This window comes from Schistosoma haematobium, chromosome 1 (genome assembly GCF_000699445.3).
Source record: "Schistosoma haematobium chromosome 1, whole genome shotgun sequence".
Lineage (NCBI taxonomy): Eukaryota > Metazoa > Platyhelminthes > Trematoda > Strigeidida > Schistosomatidae > Schistosoma > Schistosoma haematobium.
This window is the reverse complement of record NC_067196.1, coordinates 41,798,312-41,821,744: the sequence shown is the minus strand read 5'-3', so window position 1 is coordinate 41,821,744 and position 23,433 is coordinate 41,798,312. Positions and strand designations below refer to the sequence as shown.

Genomic DNA, 23,433 nt, shown 5'->3' with positions numbered 1-23,433 from the left:
CTTGTATTTTCAGTCATAATTAGAGAAGAACTCATTTTCGTTTCAACCTTGTTTTAATAAATGGTTTCAGTCACTTGTAATCCATCTGTTGAGCAGTAACGCAAATGAAGTAATAATTCAAAAGCGTATTTAAGTGGATTAACTGGCAGCAAAACAGTTCAATTTCAGAAGCATTTTCAATAAATTCTAATTGTCCTTTCACCACATACGTTTGAACATGCGGCGCAGCAACTGATGAACTCATATTTTTGTTGTTCGGATGAGTAAAAAGATCATGCACTCTTTCGCTTCATGGCTTCAGTATATCCTTGAATCTCTAAATGCCTCTTAAACTTCGATTTCACTTATTTATAAACAGCTGATCAGTAGCGCGATGATATTCAAGCATTTCAAATTAATACACTGTGAGAGACAGATCGACCAAATAAGTCCACAACAATAATAAACATACTCAGAATTCTCAAGTTTATAACTAAACCAATCAAATAATGACATATTCCAAGGACGAATAACTCTCATTCACTAACCTCCTATGTAATAAGAAAAAGTGGACACAAAAACTATCCATAGCACTGATGAGATATCCGTGATAAGTGTAGTACTTGATGAGCTAAACAATCAAACTGTTTTGGCGTTATTGCAGAAGAGTATTAGGGAAATGTTTTGAATTAAAGGAGCGAAAAATATGTTACGAGAAATGCTTCTGTCTTTACTTAAGGTGATCGGAAGACTTCATTTTGTTAGCGACTTCATCAAACAGCAGTGTATCATTTAAATACACAAAGTCAATAAGTGCATAGGGCCAGCAAAATGTACCAAAGTTTTAGCTAAATCATCCATTAAGTTGCATCGTTTCTATGTTGAAAATTGAATCACCAAACGTTAAACAGTTTGCCGAAGATTGTTAAGCTTGGGTGGAACTAACAAAGATTAACCATCTGAACCCCATGAAATTACTCATACAGTGGTGCACGTATGTAATCTGTCCATTTTATTCAACTATGATAATTTAATAAAATTCTAATTACTTGACTCAGTCATCAAAGAATCCGCCTAAACTGTTAGTAACATGAGAATAAACCAGGTTAGGTATTAAATTGTACCGAGAGGTGAGTAACACAGAATCTCAACCAAATTATCATTCAACTTGAATATGATCTACATTGGAAGACCGACAAATAAGTGTTAAATTTTATTGAAAGTATGACTAATCCAGCCGACATTTAGAGGTTATAAGGCCATCATAGTTCAATGACACAGGTCTCCTCTAAAACTGCGATGAGATGAATTTTTTAATACTGGCATCGACGACAACGTTGGTGTAATAATTGAGTAGTAGCGCCCGTAAATAATAGAAGTTTGGAACAAATATTTTCATACATACGCGAACAAAAGTGACCAGAGCATTTTAAAATCTTTGTCGGTATTTACTTTAACGTCCGTCTCATAACTTAAACATTTAATTTTTAATTTTGTTGTGACTGAGTAATACATGAACTGATCTGAGAGGTGATGCGCCTTCTGTAGCTGGTCATCAAGAAAGTTGATGGTGGCTGCACTGGTAACTTGACTACTGATGTTGCCAGATATAAGTAGTATGTATCATCAATAAAAAGTGAAATGCCTGGCGGCAGAAGGTTAATAAGATCAAAGAAAATAGAACGAGGACAAAGAATGATTGATGTGGAAACGAAATAACAATGAAGTCTGAGACGATTGACTGATATTTGCAAAAGGAATGGTCAAGTTTGAGACAATTGATTGACGTTTCGCAAATTAAGTGTTTACTGTATGGCTCTTAGATTTTACTATGTTGTTCTGCAATTCTGTATTCAAATAAATTCGTCCACTACACTGATATTGAAGTATGTACTAGCATAGAAAGTTCTAGAGGAGTTGTAGTGACCTACTTCTATCAAGAGAACGTTATTGGTGTAATGGAAACAATTATTATTATAACCAATTATACCAGTGGTTGTTTTACCATGCTTGTTTGTTTAACTGTACCAAAACATACATTCTTCCGTTGGTTGTGACCTTGCACGAATTCGGTTACGCTCAGTAACCACACTTGTAGCCTGGCACGATCTCGGTATTCTTTCGATACCACAAGATCGCCAACGAATACATCGCTACTACAGCCATCAACTGCCTTCTGATATTTGGCTTATGGGGGGTATTATCGGTTAACTGGCACGTAGTCTTCCTGTAGTGGTGATCATAGTCAACCGCGACTCCACGCCACACTACAGAGTACTGAAGGAGTCCGACATCTGATTACGAAACACGGAAAAACAAAGCCAAATAACAACACACACCTGTCACAACAGCCTGTTTGATTGGATAGTCTTTGATGAACTCCCTTCCTGAGCCACAGAAGTAACACTATAGTTAACGCAAGCATACAAAGAAACAGCTTGACTTTGTGGAATATTACTGTACGTTGATTGCTAGAGCCAGACAACCCTGACCAAAATTCAAATAATTGCATTAATTTGAAAAGGTTGGAACATTTATTAGTACCATCTCATTAAGTAACTGTTCCAGAATACAGATCAAAAAGTTGTTAAAAATAGATAAGAGAACTGAATAAGTGACGAACCCCGACCATGTTTACATTTGAAAGCAATTTTGGATTCGGAAGAACAATGAAATTTTCGCTAACAAGTATTTGAAGCCTTGACTTTCTTGCAAAACCTAATTTGCTTCTAGAAGATTGATCAAAATGGAAGAAGGAAATAGCTAAACTAAAGAACCGTCGATATAGTAGGGAAGGAAACCATTGCTTATGAGTTTTTAAGTAGTCAGATCTTGTAAATAAATGTTATTGAGACCTGTGTAGATAAATCAGCCTCTTTGAGAATTTTATATACAAATGTCCGTAGTCCGTAAAGTGAATTCCACGAACTAGGAGTAGTAGTCAATGAATAAAAGCCACCCCTTATAGCTGCAACTGAAAAATGATGGGTTAGCAACTTCGGCGTTACTCTACAATAATCAGGATACCACTACCTAGAAGTAATAAGAATAGATAACGAAATTGGGGTGGGATCCCTATATGCATAACTAATGGTATGAAAATCCGTTCCTTTACTAGAAGCTGTGGAGTCACTGACAGTGAACTCACCCTCGAAGGAGCCATCTGCTAGGCTGATGGCTTTGTAGTGACTCACATTTATCACGAGAACACGACTGGTTTAATAAAAACAATTATTATTATAACCAACTGTACCAGTGCTTGTTTTAATGTGCCTTTGTTTGACTGTGCTAATGACAGATATATTGTGCTTCCATTATTATTCTTACACTTTGATTGTGACTTCGCGCTAATTCGGTTACGTTCTGTAACCAAGCTTGTATCCTGGCACTATCTCGGTATCCTTTCGACACCACGAGATCGCCAGCAAATATATATCTCGATTTGGTCCATTAATTGCCTTCTGGTATTTGGCTTCTCGGAGATTTTATGAGTTTCTTTGGTTACGTTCAACCTACGCCTTCTGATTTATTTGGCACGTGTTTCTTGGTAGCGGTGTTCATAGTTAACCTCAACTCGACACCACGCTACAGCTTCATTTTAGAACACATTCGACCATTTCACAAGAATAACTGGTGTCTGATATCAGATGATCTTTATGTACTTGATATTAAATTGACAGAGATAGATGGCGTGTGATTTCTTTCGATAGCAAGCTCCCGATGATGATCATAATGCTTGTCTTGGTAAAGTACATATCCGAGCCCGCATGTTTAGATTCAGAACAAGGACCTTCTTTGTTAGACTTAGTAATCGCTCGTGAGACCGATAATATTGCATGTCAGCAAATAGACATCATTTTGTTTTGTTATTCGTATTTAGGACGTGTGACATAATGTATGATCAGGTTGGAGCTCTCCTAAATGTGTGGAAAGCAAACATAACATCCATACATGAGTGTGCTACATCAGCGGGCTGGTCAGTATATATTAACTCATCAATTGAAGAAGAGTGGTCTACATTTAAAGGCACACTTACCTTAGTTTCGTTCCGCTTTATATACTAATCAGTGCGATGTAACCTTGTAAATCCTATCGTAGGTAACTGAACAAGTCAAAAAACTTCTTGGACGTAGGAAGTGTGCCTATCTCTACAGGCTTTGGATAATACAAATCTATTCATTGAAAGTCTAGTTACTCTTGCAAAAAGTTGACAGGGCTGGACGTTTGTATAAAAACAACGGCTTAGGATTTATGAAAACAGTCCTGAAGGTTTTTTCTTTCACATAAAGAGGTTAACTCAGAGAAGCGATGGAATTCCCTCGCTTCTAGCACGAAAATATCGTTCAAACAGGCTAGATATGACATTACTAGATCTAAATTTCTATCAGGACATTTTAATAAAGTGTGTTTATTGACAATGGGGAAAGGATAACAATAAGATATATTAGTGGTGGCTTATCTATGGATCCTCTGGTTATTGAAAAGGGTGCTGTCTTATGATTATTCAACATCTCAAACCGGATGAATGTAGCGGTCCTAACGAAATTCATCCTAGGATTGTGAAAGCCCTGGAGGATGTTATGTCAGTACCTTTTGCGATACTGTTTATTAAGCCTTTGAGACAGTCGAAACTCTCAAACTATTGGAAACACGCAGTAATCAGTCTGGTTTATTGTCTGTGGGGAAAATTCTTAGTTAGTTTCACCAGTGTCATCGTCGGACAAATGGAAGAAAACTATCCATGTGAAAACGAATAACTTTAAGGACAGGGAACAACATGGCTTTAGAAGAGCCCTATCATGATTGACAAAACCCCTCATTAAAAGGTAAGAGTGAATTGCAGTAAAAGATAGAATAATGCAGGTAAATGTATTTTTTATGGATTCAAGTACAGAATTTGAAAGGGTCCCTTTGCATTCTACTCGAATTCGTGGGGCCGCACTTGAACTATGTGATTCAATCAGTGAATCTTTCTTTCAAGTAAAAAGCGGATGTGCTCGAACCAGTTCAACGACGACGGACCAAAGTGATGTTTATAAATCACCTGTAAAACGCGGCTTTAACTACCAATGGTTATTCGAATTTAATGATTCAACTTTCTGATTGATCTATTATTCAACTGATGCACTTTAGATCATTATATATATATATATATATATATATATACATATATAGGTAGATAGATAGATAGATAACAGATTTTGATCCTACAACACAGATGATGTGTAGTGAACATTCATTTCCATTAGATAAGACCGCTGCAAATTGGTAAACCGTGAAATTGGGGGATGCAACAAATCATTTTAACTACACAATTAAAAAACTTAAGTATGTTTTCGAAGGTGACACACATTGGCTATTGTATGAAACTAAAGCGCGGTGAAACTGAAATGGATGGCTCTGGGATTTTAAATTGTGAGTTGATGAACCTTGTAAAGAAACGCGTAGCTTGCAGAGACAGAATTGTTGAGCTACATGACAAATATACCCAGGACAAATTTAACAAAATGGTAGGCAGTTTTGATTGTTTCAAAACTTCACGCTAGAAAAGTAATCAGAGTCTTATAACTGCAAATCACGAACAACGTTGTGATACTTCATGCCTCTCATTGCTTGATATTTCACCGAGTGTTGTACGTATAAAGGACATAGTTGAGGTATGTTCGTTCACTGAATCGGCTATCGTCTAGGACGAGGAATTGCTCGTTCGTCAATTTAAAGCACTGAACGATTTTGAATGTCATAACGATCGGTTGTCACCCTGATTAACGATTTATCTAGTAAGTCCATGTTGCTGTTAATTTTTTTCACAGTAGTTTGCTGGCCTATCGTGGTCTTCAAAATCTATTGGCAGACTTCTACCATTCGATATGACCAACTAACGTACGCTTAGTTGATATGACACTACCCTATCCATCAACAGCTACCAAGGTTACCGTATACTTGTATTTTTGTCTCAAAAATGATCGTAAAACTTGTAAGTTCGGTATGTACATGTCGTCACTTTGTACTTGCAACTTCACTGGACCTAATAAAGTTAAAGATATCGGTCTCTTTCTTTTTCTGTATTTGTGCAGTTCTAGTCTGCTTAAAGTATGAGAAACTGTATTGTTTCTACGAAACTGAAGAGCCAAAATAGGATCATGGCTCAGCAAGATTGTCCATGTGTATCAGCAGTATTTAGGATTTGAAGTCGGTATTTCACGTGGTCACATTTCCGTCGCGCTTATCGTTTCTTTGTAATCATCCTTTCATTTTCGTTTAATTGGACTAATTCGTTAGCGTTTTACGTGGTTAAGATATTCTGAATAGTATTTTTCACACTGGAAGTGCACAGTCATATGCTTTGAAATAAATTGGGTAATCAAGATCTCCGTAGGTGTGTAGTAGAGGGAAGTCTGTCACATTACAGGTTTAATCGAATAAATGACATGAACCTTGAAGTTCTTGTCGTTTCGCCTACAGATTTTCTAGTTACGTACGCAGAAATAACACTAGTTAACCAGTCGCATTCAAAACAGTGGTTTGGCGGTTTATTTCTGTTGAGTTAGTTTTGCTTGCTACATTACTAATGAAAATAACGTTTCAGCGTAATTAGGTCTGAAGTGAACGATTGACATGAATGATAATCATCCACATAAAACCACTACTTCAAATCTGGAGTTAATGAGAACGTTGCGTTCATGACTACTGTTTAAGAAACAAACCAAACAAGTGTGCGAACAGTCAATTTCTTGAAGTCCGAAGGTGTGCTGTAGGACTTGTAATCTTGCTAAAATTCTCCACTTTATTTGTTGACTTTGAAACTGACACACACTATACGCTAAAAACGTAATGGTCGATTCTGTATTGCAAAATGCAGTGTTGGTTTTTCAGAATGATCAATAATTTGCTGTACCCCCAAAGAAGTTCTGTAACTATATGGGGAAATATGTGTTGGGTTATGTTCATACGAAATGGCTTTTTAAGAAAAGTAAATTACTGCAATTGTTTCAGATTGTTAATAATTTATTAAATCAACCTACCTGCTCTAGTGCTTCCTTGTGGTATGCTGAAAACCAATCTGTCCAATTTTTTATTGTCTATATGGTTTATCGATTTTCTGAGATTCATTTTACTCTGTTTGTCTAGCAAACTTTCAGTTAGTGATTGATCATAATCGATAATAATATTGTCTTTATAGTATGTGAACCACTCCAATTGTTCCCTACACAAGTTCATGGACAATGAAAAAAGTTATCAATAAAATATGCACTTTGTAGTTACCAAAACATTACCTGAATCTAGTGATCTAAACACCAATATTCGGAAGATTATACTGTGGTTTAGTTATTTTACGTTCAAGGTTAACTACCAGTCCACCGTATAAGTAGGGTTTGGCTACATCTATATGACGTCACAAAGTTGGTTAGTAAAGTCACTCGTGGAACGCCACACCAACAATTATTGGGCTTCTTCAAGATCCTTACAACACTTTGAGATACGTCTCCAGCCGACCATGGGTTTAATGATAAACATAGACCCCCCTACATTAGAAATTTCTCCGTTTTCTTAGGGACCGATAAATCTGGGGGTTGGTTTGCGCTAACGAATTGGAAACAGTAGATATTCTTAGTAATTGTCATTGGCTATTTCAACTCATCCGAGCGAAAAATCAAGTATCAGTGAAGCAATCTGTTGAACCGGCAGTTAGTAACGTACGATGGTGTCTTCGACGATGAATATAGCTTTCTGACTAACAGTCAAACTGGTCTGTCACCCCAGCAACGTCGGCCAGAATTTCCTGTACTTTTTAGTCGGTGACCATCAATATACTTAACGAGATAGATGTACGCACAGAACTTCAACTTCTGAAGCCTTACAAGTAAAGGGGCTTAGAAGACACTCCTGGATCGTCTTGAAAATATTGTCGAACTCCTGATCAGAGAACTGATTATTGTTTAGAAAAGTATAACCCAAGGTTTGGTAATATGTGCATGAGCATTTTCACGATAATTCATTTGGCGTCATCAGTGAGACACCAGCTTCGGTGGTTTGGACGGGTGTCTTAGCGATTCTTTGTTGTGCATTAATTTCCGGCAACGGCACGGGCTGTAATAGGTTCGAAGAAGTGATCAATTTATGACGTGCCACTGTGGCATGAAAGAAAATTACTTAGGACTGGCATCTGTCAGTTTATGGAGACTCTGGTTGAGATCCTAGAGATCGCGAAATCCAGTGGCTTAAGGTGCTACCGGACACTGCTCATAAAGGATGCCATTGGAAAACCTACTGTATTTTTCCTTCATACATCAGAATCGCGAGATGAGTTTTCTCAACTGAAGGAGAAATCTTCCGTTGTTGTATTTCTAGTCTAACTGTATCTCATTTTACATTCCCTTCTTATTTACTTACTGTATTTGATTGCACTCCGTTTCTCTTTGTTTCCTAATAACGATATCTCTTCCCTTATATAGCGCATACTATTCTCTGTTATATGAATCAGATTTTTCTTGTGATACTCTTATACCTTCAAATTAAACTTCTGGGACCCTTCTGATTACTTAGTTCTCAGTGACTAAATTGTTTTCAGAAAATAGGCCTCAGAGCTTTATTTTAATAAAACATTGAGACTGAATTTCATTAATCGGTCTAATTGGCAAGAAGTAAAGTGTCAAGTGAGACCATTGTTAGTCATGGAAGTTTGAGGCTACAATTGTATGTTCACAGTAATTATGCAGAGTATATACTTTTGTTAGGCTTTATTTATGAATCTACCCATTACTTAATGGCGCTGGATTTCTTTATTCAGTGTATGGTAAGTAGGGTTGAGTATATAAGGAGAATCTAAGTGTCATCGACGTTTAGATCACCTATCCTCTTCTCAAAGACCCACTTCTTAACTGAGCAGTTTTCTTTCGATCTCAGATCACACAAAAGTTGGTCTTCTAATCACAACCGTCTTATAAAATCCAATTAGTAAAAATATAGTCGGGATAGACGTGGTGTATACAGCTTAGATGTGCTTACACTTATTCTATGAGGTCCTCCTACTATGGATTATTTCATATAGAAGTAATCACATATAGTCATATGGTGAAAAGTTTTTGTTTAGTTTCGTCAATACTCGTTAAAGTACCATACTAATTTACGGTTGTGGTCAACCAATGAATTTTTGTAGTTGAAAATTCCTCCAGTTGGAATCGCCTTTGGCAATCTAATTGGGAAAAGGATTTTCTGTCTGGGGCATTTACTGGTTCTGCTCACGGAAAACCTTTTCTTAAACTAAGGTATCAGTAAATAAACAGACAGACTATCTAAAGTTAGATTGAAATGTTTTCTAAAAGATAATAATGATGACCAGATTTGTAAATATGTGTTCCTTTGTACGTATTTCACGTGGAGATCCACTAATCGAAAACTGGATTTTAAGTGATATTGATAGGTTTATACACTAAATTCACGTGGAATTATTGTTTATTTTAAGCAGTAATTCATTTAGTTGTTAGTATACGGTACGCTGAAATTCGATAATTAGTAAAATTAATACTAAATGGGTATATATATATTACATCTTCACCAATACTTCTGTCTGAACAATAATCGGTTGCCATTTCTCCAATAATTCATTTTGTTCAGTTTGTGCCTGCAGTAGATTGAACTGGAGGAAAATAAAACATAAACTGTTGTACTTTGTGTTCTTATGAAGAAAGAATTAGTTTTAATAGCACAATCCTTGATAGTTTACCAAGCAACGGAAGCTAAACAATTAGATATGTGTCAATTAAACATACTTTGCTTCCATTAATAATTTACTAGTATTTTATTAAATTTATACAATATTGGTAACATTTCTCATGAATTCTGGTTTACTTAGTTAGATAAGTAGCTTAGTATTATTATTCCCTTCATAGTTTAATAAGTTCGTAACCGAGATCTAAGGCACTTGCAATAGCACTCTATCCAATTACTTGCACTCTCGTTTAAAATCATAATTTGCTCCTAACATGCTTCGATTTCGCAAGTTATATTTTTCAATTTCTCCAATCAACTCGAAGTGCCATTTGAAAATTTGACTTTTTACTTTGTTTCTGATTTTCTTTAATTACTATATTTGTATGTATTCGTGCATTACATCGTAAAATGTATAGTTATCTATGTGGAGCTTTCGAAAACTTGCTTGATGGGATAATTTTAAGGATTTAACATGATGAATATACGATAACTCATCGTCTTTAACTTGGAGGATATTTTTCTTCTATCATATAATATCATTCAGTTGAATAACGAAACTGTCTATTTATTTTTTTTAGGATCCGTGTAGTTGAGGTTAGAAAAGTTTTCATAGTTTCACCAAAAGTAAATGATCCTTTGTCTCACCTGTGAACGTTGTGTCCATTCATCTTGGCATACATTTCTCAGTTTCATACGTCTCATTTTGTGCGAGTAATAATCAGTTAGCAAACTGAACAGGTGATTCATTTCCTGAAAGAAAAGACGTAACCTTTCATCTAACTTACAAAATATAAATTGAATTCTCAGTTAATTATGGGTGAAGTGTAATCCTTACAACCTCATTTCAACGTTTCGTGGTGAGATAGATACTAGGTAAGGTTAGTAGCGAATAAATTGTCCTTTAGGACATGAAAATTAGTGTGAACATATCATGGTTATTTATTAATAGTTATCTAATGCTTAAATTACGAACAGATCATTTAGAGACTTTTGAAATTTTATTTTCACCTTAATTTAATAGTACTCAAATGTTCAGTGAAATTCAATGCTGTTCATCTTTTCTAATTTTTACAAGTATATCTCGTTAAAATCTTGAATAAATCGAGCAAAGTGAATTCTTTCTCTCTAGTCAATGAACCAACGTATAAAGTAATTTATATTTCTAAACTGATGTAAGATAATATTCTTAATGTTTTTATTGAACCTCTTACACTTATATACATTGTTACTATAAATTCCAGGTAAAGTCATTATTTGTTCAAATGTTTACTTTTGCTCTCTTTAACAAAATAAATGGGAACTTGCATGTAAAATGCATGTTCATATTGTTGTTTGAATTATCAAATTATTTGAGTTTCCTGAGCAATCTGACAGTATTCCAACGAAACAAATGATACGGACTATTAACAAACAATATGATCAAACTATCGTTTAAATTTATCCAGCTTATAAAACTCTAATTGCGTAATAAGAATCGGTTATAAACAGACCATAAGATCATTTTTTGTAATTGAAACACTTAACCTTCAACTTATAGATCAAAGATTTTGAATCCTGCTATGTCTACGTTAGTTTAACGAGCTGGATAGTATCACTAATCTTGAAAAAACACTTTAGTTTAAACGTGTTGCATAATCCAGTACTTGGTAAGCGAATTACTCTTTTTCTATGAATACGATAAAAGATTGATATTTGTCGTATATAATTTTACCGCTTCAACAACTAGAAAACATCAATATTATATATATATATAACACGACTTACTTGCGAATAGCCCGCTGATTTTGTCTTATCTAGACTGGTTGCATTCATATTATCATTTAATTTCATTATATCTGTTGTTTCATAGGATTGACATGATTTAACAAGTAATTGATCACGATGATTCAACCATGTACGTATTTCATTTAAACATGGTTGAATCAAATTAATTTGACTAACATGAAATCTTTCTAAAATTACATTGACCAATTGTAAAAATATTGTTCGACGATTGAATTTTATTACTATGAAAGTTAACAAAGAAAATATTCAGTTTGATCATCTTTGAAAAAAATACAGTCATCATTTATGAGAACTATTGATTCTTATCAGTTCGAGTGATGTTCTGTGAAGTTTGTTAACGAACTTAGAAGATTTGAATTTCATCTTATTCGGGTGAATCCTGAATTCAAGTGAAACCGTTACTATCAATGTTTATTTATTTTTAAATTTCTTGTTTTATTATATATTTCGGTTATTCTTGTTTATGAAACTCCTAACGTAAAGAAGACTATTAAATATTAGTGATTAACTTGGCAAAAGTTAACTTTTTCAGGTATTTCAATCATCAATGAACCAATTTAGTATGGTTACTTTAAAATTCCATTGTAACTGGAACGTAATATTCATTGAATGTCAGGTAAGTAGCTGTATGATAACTGAAATTCTCAGGCTTTTTCATAAGAAATAGTCATGAGTTTTAACTTACATGAAGATAAAACAGCTATTCACTATCTACTATATAGTGGTTCTTTATATTAGTCCAGTTTTTGATTTGAATAATTTCCATATTTAATTATAATAAATGAACGGAAATCTTTGCCTAAAATTTATCGGTGAATAAATGTTGTAGCAGGCTTTTTTAAAAGTCAAGTGGATTAACTACTAACCGATTGTTTCGTGGATACTTGATGCCAAACAGTTAACACTATCCGTTAATACTGCGCTGGTCGCTAATGGCATCTGGAGAGCATTAAAGAAATTGAAATAGACTATTATCGTATTATATTATTGTCACTGAGCTCACAATCGATGTAATTACACCTACATTTTTTCTTCGATATATCCTATACCAACAATTAATTTTGGTGACTGACTGCTAAACAACTAAGAAATAAGGAAACCTGCAGAGGTGATAAGTGGTTGTAAAATTTTCTCGTCACTTAATGTTGTATACTCATATCTATTTATTGACTGACGATATATCGAAAATCGAATTGTTTCGATGTTCAACTGAAGATGCCATAAGGTTCTAGCTATCATAAAACACTCTAGGACTAACATCAAAACAAGTATACAGAACCTGTCCATCAATGTTTTCCAAAAATATTGACAATTTTATGTACATATGTGTTTAACTTCAACACCTCTGCTTAATATGTATCTCAAAATGTGCTGCTGGGATTTCTATTTTTGCAAAATTTTCGCACCCTGTAGAGCAGAGTTTTTATTCTTGATTTATCGTTTATCTATCCTTATAAGAGATAATATATAACACAAATAAGTACATTATGATACTCATACTGGTGACTTAGCAAGGAGCATTATATTTATTTGTAAGAAACTATTGATTTATTCCAAAAACTTATTTGTAATTAAAATCCATTGGTGTTGCTAGATTTTTACATGACAAATATTTGGTTGATGTTCGTAATATGACAGTTCCCCCTAAAATTAAACTTTCTATTGAGTATGTTCTGTTCCTTAAAATTAACAAGTCTACATTCTTCCAGTACATGACGCACTAGTTTATAAAATTGTACATTTGTTGAATGTAGCAACAAAATTTTGAGAAAAATACATCAAAAACGGCGATCGAATGTAACATCTGTCTAAAGTAACTTAGCCTAAGGCTTCACTAAATATAGGTCCTAAAGCATCATAGTTGCTTTTTCTTTGTTCCACTTAACTATTTCAGCTAGAAAATTTCAATTAATCACACTTTAAATCCCTGTCTTTGCTTAAACACCACGGATTTCCTTTGTCTAATACATAACAGGTATGTCTTTATTATTATTGTTACTTTTTGGTTATACCCCTTGACTACATGAGACTCGGTTATTTGTGTTACACTATTGTACACAAGAGATAGGAATCTTTGACTGTTGAGAATAGTTTGTGATATGATTAATAACAAATTGGATCTAATTTTTATGTTTATTTGATATCAACCAAGCATGTAGATCATTTTGCTATATTAAAAATCTGGTTAGGAATCTGAAAGCTTAGTCAAGCTGATTAAGTATATGTATATCTTTGATAATAGGCAAGTAGAAATACAGAGATTTTGACAATAATCTTGTTTTTATCACTACTGAGTATATATAACACATAATTTTGTTAGCTCCTGGTTTTTTAACATGATCAACAGATTCCTTAAACTCACCATCTTTTATTGCAGCTTTTATTGATTTAGTTGCCATACATGCAATCGCTTGATATTCATCTTCGTAACCAAATAATTCTCCTCTTGGAGGATCTAAGTAACCGAAAGAGATAAAGCTTTTACTTTGTAAATAAACATACAGTTAATAAACAACTCATAATTTTAGTAGTCATTTAAATGAATGCTATAGAATAATTTATTTATCTAAAATTACTAATTTAAAGTGTTACGCTGCAAAGTGAATAGTTCACTACTCTCGGTACAGAAGATCCGTAGAGATTATAGAATTTCACAGTTTATATCTCTAACCTTAGGAAAGCGTTAAAAAGAGCGAATCTCCTCAGAGGTCGTGGATGTACACTTATGAAGAGTCTCAACATAGAAAGAATTAGCTGTCCAGCGATTCCTGATTTCCACCAGTTGTTCAATTAAGATCATTCCTTGAAGTAAACTATAAAGTTTAATTTTCAATTAAACAATAGCTGAAGCCAAACGATTTTTAGGTTATTGTCAGAGAGGTATAATTACTTTTATGTTTCCAATAAATGTATCCAACAGGAATTGTCCAGCATAAACTAAATTGAAGGAGTAATTGCTGACGTCTAACAACTTATTTATGGATCCCTTAAACAAATTCAGTCTCGTTGACAGACCGCTTGATTTCTAGTGTTTTAACTGGTAAAGTTTACGTAATTCTCTGAAAAAAGCAACATATGTGTAGATATGTATCCTGTTAAAGTTGTATTTGCTCTTTTTCAAGAAAACTAAAAACCAAAGTTTATACTCACTTAATTTAGCTGTAACCAGATAGCTATAAGCATCTATTGTTTTAATGACTGAGTTTAATTCACCCATTTGATCGGTATTCTGCCTTGATTTTCTTCGTCCAGTTAAATAACTAGAACTTAGTTTATCCTGAGAAATCCGTTTTTTTGTTAACACGTTAATGCTTGGTTTGATATCTGTACGAATGAAAAATAAAGGTAGGCCGATATGTAAACTAGGTCAACAAAATCCCAGGAAAAAAAACAAATTTTAGATGTATGGTTATTGTTTCCGAGTCATCTGACATCACAAGAACTGTTTAACAGAACTTCAGGTGGGATTGTAACTTACTGCATTTATTTTCGTATTTCAAGTACAAAGTTACTTTGATTACTGTTTGTTTCTGAGCATCCCTTTTTTCTCTTATGTTATTATATACATACCTATGTAATTTAAAGGAACCGAGAAGACCCACACATCAAGGATCTGCGAAACGCTATTAACTCTCAAGACTCATATGGATCCCCAAATAAGACTGTGTTAAGTGTACTGCTCCAATTTACTGACACCAACTGAACGTAGTTCTATTTCAGAAATATGTGATTATCCATCGATCTAGTTACTCTTCTGATGCAACACGTTTGTGATTACAATTTCTTTCAGTACTACACGAAAATATCAGTTTATAATAAGAGCTAATTAACTTTATCCTACACATTCCATAAACACCCGTGGTGTTCGATAAACAGATCCACTTCATAATACACAAAATAGTCATTCTGATAATGAATTACAAATATTCTGTGGTTTGTATTTTGTTAAACTGTTTACCTAAATAAGGATTACTTCAAGTGAATTAAGTTCACACAAAAAACTAAGGTATCTTCAATTTCCCTGAAGAACAATATATTTATCCATTTAAACAACTGCATCAGTCACTATAAAATATTCCTTACAATGGCGAATGTCTACTGTCAACTTATCAGTTAAATTAAGTTCTTGTCCATCAACTAATTAAAATAATAACTTAAAAGTTTTCATTCCATGTTAATAAATTTATTTCCAAATAGTAATTCAATAATTAAAAGTCTTTCAAGGTGATTTACAAACAATCAAACTCCAAGCTTTTGAAATTTGCCGAAATGATAGCAATCAAACGTCTAAACCCAGATTTATGTACCCAGAAAGAGGAAGTAATAAATTTTTCTTTGCCCTGGTAACATTAAACTCCCTTTTTGCTATTTATTACTTCATTCATTATTTCAACTCTTTCTGAAGTTTAAATTTATATCATTTTCATTTTTCTTCAATTCATATCTTTATTACCATTAATCTATTTTCAGTTGCTTCATTACACAATCATCTAATGTTTGTTAGCGTCATGTGTTCTATTCACTATTTCAGTGTTCTGAAACTTTCCCTCCCACACTTTATTGATCCGAAACAAAAACTTTATGACCTCATTAACTCTAGTGAAATCTTTGTTATATCATGATATATCTTTAATCACTCTTATGTCAATATCTGTGATAACGTTGATTTTCAAATAATTTAGGTTGTAAGCAGCTGATAAGAACCTAATGAAATAAAAGGAATTCATATTATTCTGCACCAATCTTCGTTCTTACTTTTTTTAAAAGTTAACCATTCAATAGTAATTCTTCATATTACTTACCTTTCATTAATTGGTTTAATGTGACTTTTACAATTTTCAATATTGTAACAATACCTTTAAGTTCATTTAACACTTCGAAAACTTTGATTAATTCAAATGTAAACTTGATCATTATTTGAGTAAGTTTTCTATTCAATGTTTCATCTAATAATATTAATTTTGTAGTACATTTTCTAACGCCAAGAATTATTGTTAATGATTTTAATAGAATCTAAAATCATAAAGATCATTTTGTATTAAATTAATAAGCTACTAACAACGTATGTTTTACAATGAAATATATGTATATATATACCACATATTGTTTTATGTTTACTTGGTGAAAACCATTTAAGTGATAATGGGAGCTGTTTTATTGCATTACATTTCATCAAAGTAATCTATGTAGACATTTTAAATCACTCGACAATATTATGCTGACTTATATATGAGATAGATTAACCAGTTTATGATATCTCACAAAATACCATCTGTACAAAAACGATTGTACCCTATCACTTGCTTTAATCATCAATGGCTTCAATATTTTGTAGTTTACATCTCGGACTGGCTGTAGCTATACTACCATTGAAAACTAGGAAACACTGGATAGCTGTTTTATTTTGACATAGGACGTCTTACCAATGTTTGCCTACAGCTTCATCTGGGCTCGGACCTGTGAACTTCAGGCCTCGTGACAATCGCTTAACATTCACAATTACTAAGTTTAAATCAAATAATTTGTACATCTAACGTCAATCACTTCCCTCTATTATACAACAGTTATCCAGAGCCATTGGTAGGTAAGTGGGTTACTTTTGAAGTGGTTGAACTGATGAGCCAACACTAATATAAGCTAACTATAATAACGAAAACTGTTGAAGGAATATTCATTAGTACAAAACAACTTTTCTATCATATTTTTTCATTATTATTTACTAACCTTAGCATAATCATGTGTTACAGAACTCATTTCTATGTTAAAACTCAATGTTTCATAGATCAGATTAGCAAAGTCTAGCAACAGTTGCACATCATTCAACACAGCGCTTAACTCCAAACCAATTATCAACTTTTCAGACAAATGGATTTTCTGAATCTGTTAGAAAATAGAATAAGATTTAATTTCAGAGTATACAAATAAATAAATTTTTAAATGGTATTAATTTAATAGAAGTAAAAGAAGAAAAATTTGATCCTATCAATTATATTCATTCAGCTAAAACAATCTGACTTTATAGTATAGATTAATAATAGTTTCTCTCTATTTAATTCACTTATATATTTACTCACTAGATCATGGTCTACCCTATTTCTTTACATTTATCAACTTTCTATCACTGAATGAGTTTAAATAACAATTTACAACTATAATCAATCAAGTAACAATGTTAAATGACTTAAGTCGAAAACTTTTAGACTGAACACACACTACCTCATCTCAGGTTATATATGTGCATAACTTTTTTTACGCCAGTATATATTCAACATAGATTCAGCATTCTCACCTAAACAAAACTAAAATAAATTTTTATAGCTAACCTCAAGTATAAATGAGAGCTTCAGAACGTTTTACATAACATTGATAAATTCTTGACCTATGCAGTCATGAATGAGTGATTTATAGTGCTGGGACTATGATTTAAGTAATAGAATTAGGGTTTCGCAATACAGTTTAGGATTAGAATTCAGGCTTGATAATCATAATGTTTTTAGGTTAGGGTTCGGGATTCGAACGGAGAAATTAAGATTAGTGATTAAAGCTAGAAATTAGGGGACATGTAAGATATATATAGTGATTTTTACACTTGAAACGAAAGTTAATGCTCTCATCCCGCAATCCATGTCTTGATGAAAATTGTTAGTCTTAAAGTTTTTATTCCACATTATCATGTAAAAAGAAACAACCAAACCTAGCAACGTTTCCTAATGAAAATATTATAATAATGTTGATTGAATTCTCTGCAGCCTTTGTCGAAAGCATCATCGTGCAAAATCATCAGGGATATATTCACTGCGAATGTCCCTTTGTCTATAGGAAATATGTACTAAATCTTTGATACAGTGAATTACCCATCAAGTTTAGTAGATCACTAAATCATTGAAAAAAAAATAAATAAAATGATCCACCTATTCTCACATCGAATGACCTAATTAAACGTGGATTTTTTTTCAAGGTATAAAATCGTTAACAATAGTCTTACTTGTTTGTCCAACAAATAAGTGGAATTATCAAATTTACATGAACGTAGATTTTCAGACTTCTGAATAACTGAGCAGAGCCATAAAATACATGTCGTTAGGTGCTTCAATAATATGCTTGAACATTGAAAACTATTTAGGTCTTTTAACCTATATTAATTAAAAGGTATCATATAAATTAAATAGCAATTTTCAACATACTTTAAACCAGTTAAATGAGTTGAATTATCATCATCTTTTGTATCATACTTCTCCGTTAAATATTCCCAGATTATGTTAACTGATTGAGCCATTAGACATTGGGATAGATTACGTCGAAACGTCGACTATATAAAAGAAAATGAATGGTAAACTGACGGACGATTCAGTAAAAAAGAATATATCGCAATAAAGTAATTTTAAGTGTAAAATTTATATATATACACAATTGGTTGGTTACTACTTAGTGACCGACCAGTTGTAACCAAAAGGTCAATAGCGACTCGAATAGCTCAGCGCTAATGTGCTAATTTATGAAACCGGTTAACACAGGTTTGAATCCCTCATTGAAGATCAGCTCCGTCAAGATTATAAGTTCACCACTATGTCAGTGTGTAATCCATTCTAATACACACTTGAATATCTCTGAGTTAGTATTTTCTCTTCTCTTGATATATATCATCTAAAGATTCTGTTACCAAATGTTTGTCGTGCTCATTTGAATTTGGACAGGTTGGTGTTTGAATTATTACGTTAATAATTATAAACGAGTGATGGTAATCTTTATTACTCTAAACCACATAATACCTTAATAACTTTCTCTGAATAAAGTAGACAATAATGAAAATTGTTACTTTTTCATTAGAAATTCAGTAATCTGTTGACAAGTTGTTTTATGTCTGTTTCCAAAACTGAGTGTCCGTACCTGCGAACAAAAAATTATGTATAGATATAGCTGTTTTTATACACTATACTATTAGATGAAGACTGTCATTAAGAAAAATTCGTCACTTTTATATCTCTATAAAAATATAAGTATAATTGTATTTTAGGAAACACACCTGATTACATGTTAATTTTACCATAAATAAGACATGTATCCAACTTTACAGCTCTCGATACACTTTAGTAAAACTAAAAAATAATCATTCAAGTAATTATGACCAGATCTAATTTTCATGATAGTTAATCGTAAACAAAATTTACAAATCTCAATTGGCTCACAAGTGACTGCTGCTGAATTGGACAAAATTAAACCTAGTGCCTTTCACTTTGAACGTCTACACGATATTCACTGAGTGACTGGATCCAAATAGACAGTGGCCTGTGAACTCAAACCCTTAAAACTAAATTATAAATTTATTGATGTTTATTATAATCAATCGAAAAACTGCTTGTATTTAATTTTCGTTTTTTTAAAAACAATAATTAACCTGTAGAAGATGACATAATCCCGTATAAATGCATAGCGAAGAATAAGCTAAAACCGGTTTTGTACTGTGACCTAAACCATGTTTATGTGATCCTATCGGGTGACCTTCTTTATTGTAAGCCGCTACAGCAAAGGCATATTCTTCATTTGGTGTTAGATCGGTCACTTTTAAAACACTGGAACTGTTATTGCAAATGACCTAAAAAAAGAAATAGAAAAGTATTCTAATCAGTGATTAGATGTTTATTTGCTAAACGGATTTATGAATGACATTAATTACCCCAGACTGGAAAAGTTTAGAACACACTTTAACAGTCTATTATAAACCGTATTGATCTGAATTTGTTAACGTGCACATTCATATGAGTAGCTTCATAAACCGTTTGGAATTGTGATAACATCTACAAACTATCTGACTGTGATCAGTTTGAACCAATTAGATATTTTTGCCACACAAAAAGCAGGTTTCATGTCATGAATGGAAAGCAAAACTTTAGTCTTAATAACAAATTCGTCACAAAAATTATCTAAAGTTGTTTGCAGTTCGTTTCGTGTAGAAAGAAAAACCACTGATTCATGAAAAAAATATATAAATGAAGGTTAACAACCATACTATTAAGTCAGTTGTTTTTGAAAACAAATCATATATTCAGTTGGGGGTATGTGCTCAATGATGTTTGGAAGCGTCCAGATTATTGATATAAAACTTAGTGTCCATCACTGAATAAAATGTAACAAGATTAGAACATGAAACGCTTACAATTAATGAGTCATAGGTTTGCACTTTTCACTATTTACTTCATTTCGGAAAGTTGGGTAACTCTTGCTCAAGTACATGAACCTGTACCTCATAAAATGTGTTACATTCATAAGAAAAATCTTCCAAGTCATTTAAAGTAACATATTAGATCAGCACTTCTGAGTATTTGTTCAAGATTTTAAATATTCACTAGTATATGAACATAGTATGCGTCGGCAATTGTTTTTCCAGGCTTAAAGAAATGAAACAAAGCCAAATATACGAAGGTTTGACTTCATGTTGTACAGTAGACTCAAAAATATTTTCAAAGAAAGCATGAATTCAAGAAATACTATAACAAAATGTAATAAGTTGATTACAATAAATAGATTATTTTTATTCTCACCAAAATCCCGGTGTTGGTTAACTTATTATCAGTGATGTGAACTTTCTGATTGGATACAAATGTCTGTTTTCCGTATAGTGCATAAAAATGAACCTAAAAATATAAAATGACCATAAACGTTCAGTATTATTGAATGGAAAAGTTTGAAGTAAAGTCTATGTTATACAGTTTGTAAAAGTTATTATTAAGAAACTTTATTTCATTGTTACCTATTTGCTTTATTCGTTAACATGGTTATTTTGTATTTATTTATTTTGTTTTTAGATATAAGACAATGAAGATGGTTTACATCACTGTTTATCATTAGCTAAAATGCTGTTAAAAATACTGGGAAGGGGTACTAGATAGTTGTTTCATTCTAGTTTAAGATCCCATAGCAATAAATATTCAAGAACCTATATCAAATGATTTATTAACATTTCAAAGCTTTAGAAATATCTCCGTGTTCTAATATTTAAAGAAATGAAGAAAGCTTTGTGTTGGTGAGATATTAATAAACTGAGTATAAAAGCAATTAGCATTTAGTTGCTATCATTTTTTTTATAAAATATGATCAATGATCATAACTAAAAGCTAATTTGATATGATCTTATTGCACATAAAGATTTAGTGAAACAAGAGACTTTCCTCTATGAATTCGAGTTAAATTTTTTCATACCATTAAAATGTACTCTAATGAAAACCGGTGAAATTACTCGATTTGTTGCACAAATATTTTCAAATTACCTGTTCTCCAGATAATGGATTCCACTTTTGTGTTTGAAATACCATTGAATTTTCACATTTAGCAATCACTATAGGTGGTGGCGGTCTATCAGACCGAAACCTTCCAGTAGCCAGTGTATTTTCATGTGGCTTACTCAAACCAGTTGATTGTTGACAATCGATTACTTCTTTACTACCAATAGAATGGAATTCATTTGACCATTTATTGAATAGTAGTTTTTCGGCAATCTGTTGGATAATGATAATATTAATGAAATCATAATATGACAAATAAATAACATACAGGTCTCACTATGCAATGAATGTATTCATACATGTGGTTGATAATTAGCTAAATATTTTGATTGACCCTTACTTTTCAAGTGTAATTTAAGCAGAAAGCGATTGGATTCATTTTCATCTCTATTACATAACTTCAAACTTTTGAGCAACAATAAATATCGTTACACGTCTCCGTGATTTTTCATAACCTTTGACAGATAAGTTTCTATAAGTTTTCTATTTATTCTGTAACCAATTAAATTTGCCCTTGCCAGTTACGCGTAGCCCTGAGTGTTTTGTACATGTATGTATGATAGTACGTTTGCAACTACTCACTCTCCGCATTTTTCTAAACAACGTAAGAACTCAATCATATTATTCTGAGTTCCTATAATATAGATCTTCAGTGCTTTATGCAATCGGTACACCGTTTTTCTACTTGTCCGCTTTTTAATAGTATTATGCCTGAAACATACATATGCCAAATGCAATTAGTATTCGACCTTTGATATACCACTATTCTAAAAGTTCCGCTTTCATACATAAAGATTGACTGAAAGGCCTGTGTTTAAAGTAATATTTGACACAAATTATCCTTTATCTTGTTTATCAATTTGTTTTTTTATGGAACGTCAAATATAAATTTAGAAAGAACAAGGCAATTAAGGTTTCTGTTCTTTCTTTTTGCCTAATACTAATCACTAACTTATCCAACAGCCAAACGTTTTGCAGTTAACTGAATAAGGACATGTTTATTGCTTTTATAATTTATGTTCATGGATCCACGTTAAAAAAAGGGGTACTATTCAATTCATGAAATAAAACAATACACCGTTATAAACATTTCTGTCCATTAACAATAATCTTTACCTTGTAATATTTTTTAGCTGTTTCATTATTTACTTCAGTTTCTGCTTTAAGACAATAGTAAAATACTTTAGACATTTTATTTCGACCACATTGTTTAAGTGAATTTTCATCCATTTGTTCAATTTTCTTGTGCACTTTTTCTTTGGACATTTCATTCAAATCACACCACGTTAACCATTCTGAAATATTTTAGAAAAAACAAACCAAGGTGATTTTCATGTTTATTCAATACAATTTTTGTTTTGTTACCAAACTACCATTCAAGTGAATATAAGTGATAATCTTTCTCTGTGAACCTAGATAATAATGGTATAAAGTTAGCTTTAGCTCTTAGACTATATAAACATTCCTACTGCTAGTAATTTCAGCAAAAGCTCCTTCTCTTTGAAGATAGAAATCTACACATTTGATTAGTCAATCGCCACTAGACACCTAAGCATATATCATTTTACAAAGAAATAAATCGATACAAAAAACTGCAACGTCACGCGTATGGATAAATTTTGCGTTAGGTCTGCCATATATTAATTCTTATTATGAATAATTTCAAAAGCCTGTT

The 23,433-nt window shown here is 32.6% G+C and overlaps 2 protein-coding genes across 2 annotated transcripts in view; one reads left to right on the top strand and one right to left on the bottom strand.

Moving 5' to 3' along the window:
* Positions 1-23,433, bottom strand: part of MS3_00009838 (uncharacterized protein) — a gene marked incomplete at its 5' end in the record, with an annotated part of 114,979 nt that overhangs the window by 70,806 nt on the left and 20,740 nt on the right. The window contains 13 exons of the mRNA XM_012945396.2: positions 7,005-7,186; positions 9,531-9,619; positions 10,339-10,443; positions 11,458-13,933; positions 14,629-14,802; positions 16,281-16,491; positions 17,203-17,358; positions 18,464-18,611; positions 18,663-18,787; positions 19,874-20,071; positions 21,018-21,110; positions 21,744-21,971; positions 22,875-23,053. Of these exons, the coding sequence (XP_012800850.2) occupies positions 13,680-13,933; positions 14,629-14,802; positions 16,281-16,491; positions 17,203-17,358; positions 18,464-18,611; positions 18,663-18,787; positions 19,874-20,071; positions 21,018-21,110; positions 21,744-21,971; positions 22,875-23,053 (1,766 nt within the window). The 3' untranslated portion in view covers positions 7,005-7,186; positions 9,531-9,619; positions 10,339-10,443; positions 11,458-13,679. The remainder of the gene's footprint in view (positions 1-7,004; positions 7,187-9,530; positions 9,620-10,338; positions 10,444-11,457; positions 13,934-14,628; positions 14,803-16,280; positions 16,492-17,202; positions 17,359-18,463; positions 18,612-18,662; positions 18,788-19,873; positions 20,072-21,017; positions 21,111-21,743; positions 21,972-22,874; positions 23,054-23,433) is intronic.
* On the top strand, positions 5,179-9,516 carry MS3_00009839 (uncharacterized protein). The gene is made up of 4 exons (XM_051218241.1): positions 5,179-5,489; positions 5,526-5,636; positions 5,670-5,759; positions 5,793-9,516. The coding sequence occupies exons 1-3, from the start codon at positions 5,268-5,270 to the stop codon at positions 5,742-5,744; spliced, it is 408 nt and encodes a 135-aa protein (XP_051074085.1). The 5' UTR covers positions 5,179-5,267; the 3' UTR covers positions 5,745-5,759; positions 5,793-9,516.

Bases quoted from the DNA above. Each gene is read 5' to 3' on its own strand.
- MS3_00009839 (XM_051218241.1), top strand. From the start codon at position 5,268: ATGCAACAAATCATTTTAACTACACAATTAAAAAACTTAAGTATGTTT. The intron at 5,490-5,525 runs GTAGGCAGTTTT...ACTTCACGCTAG, and splicing joins AGGACAAATTTAACAAAATG to AAAAGTAATCAGAGTCTTAT. The intron at 5,637-5,669 runs GTATGTTCGTTC...GCTATCGTCTAG, and splicing joins GTATAAAGGACATAGTTGAG to GACGAGGAATTGCTCGTTCG.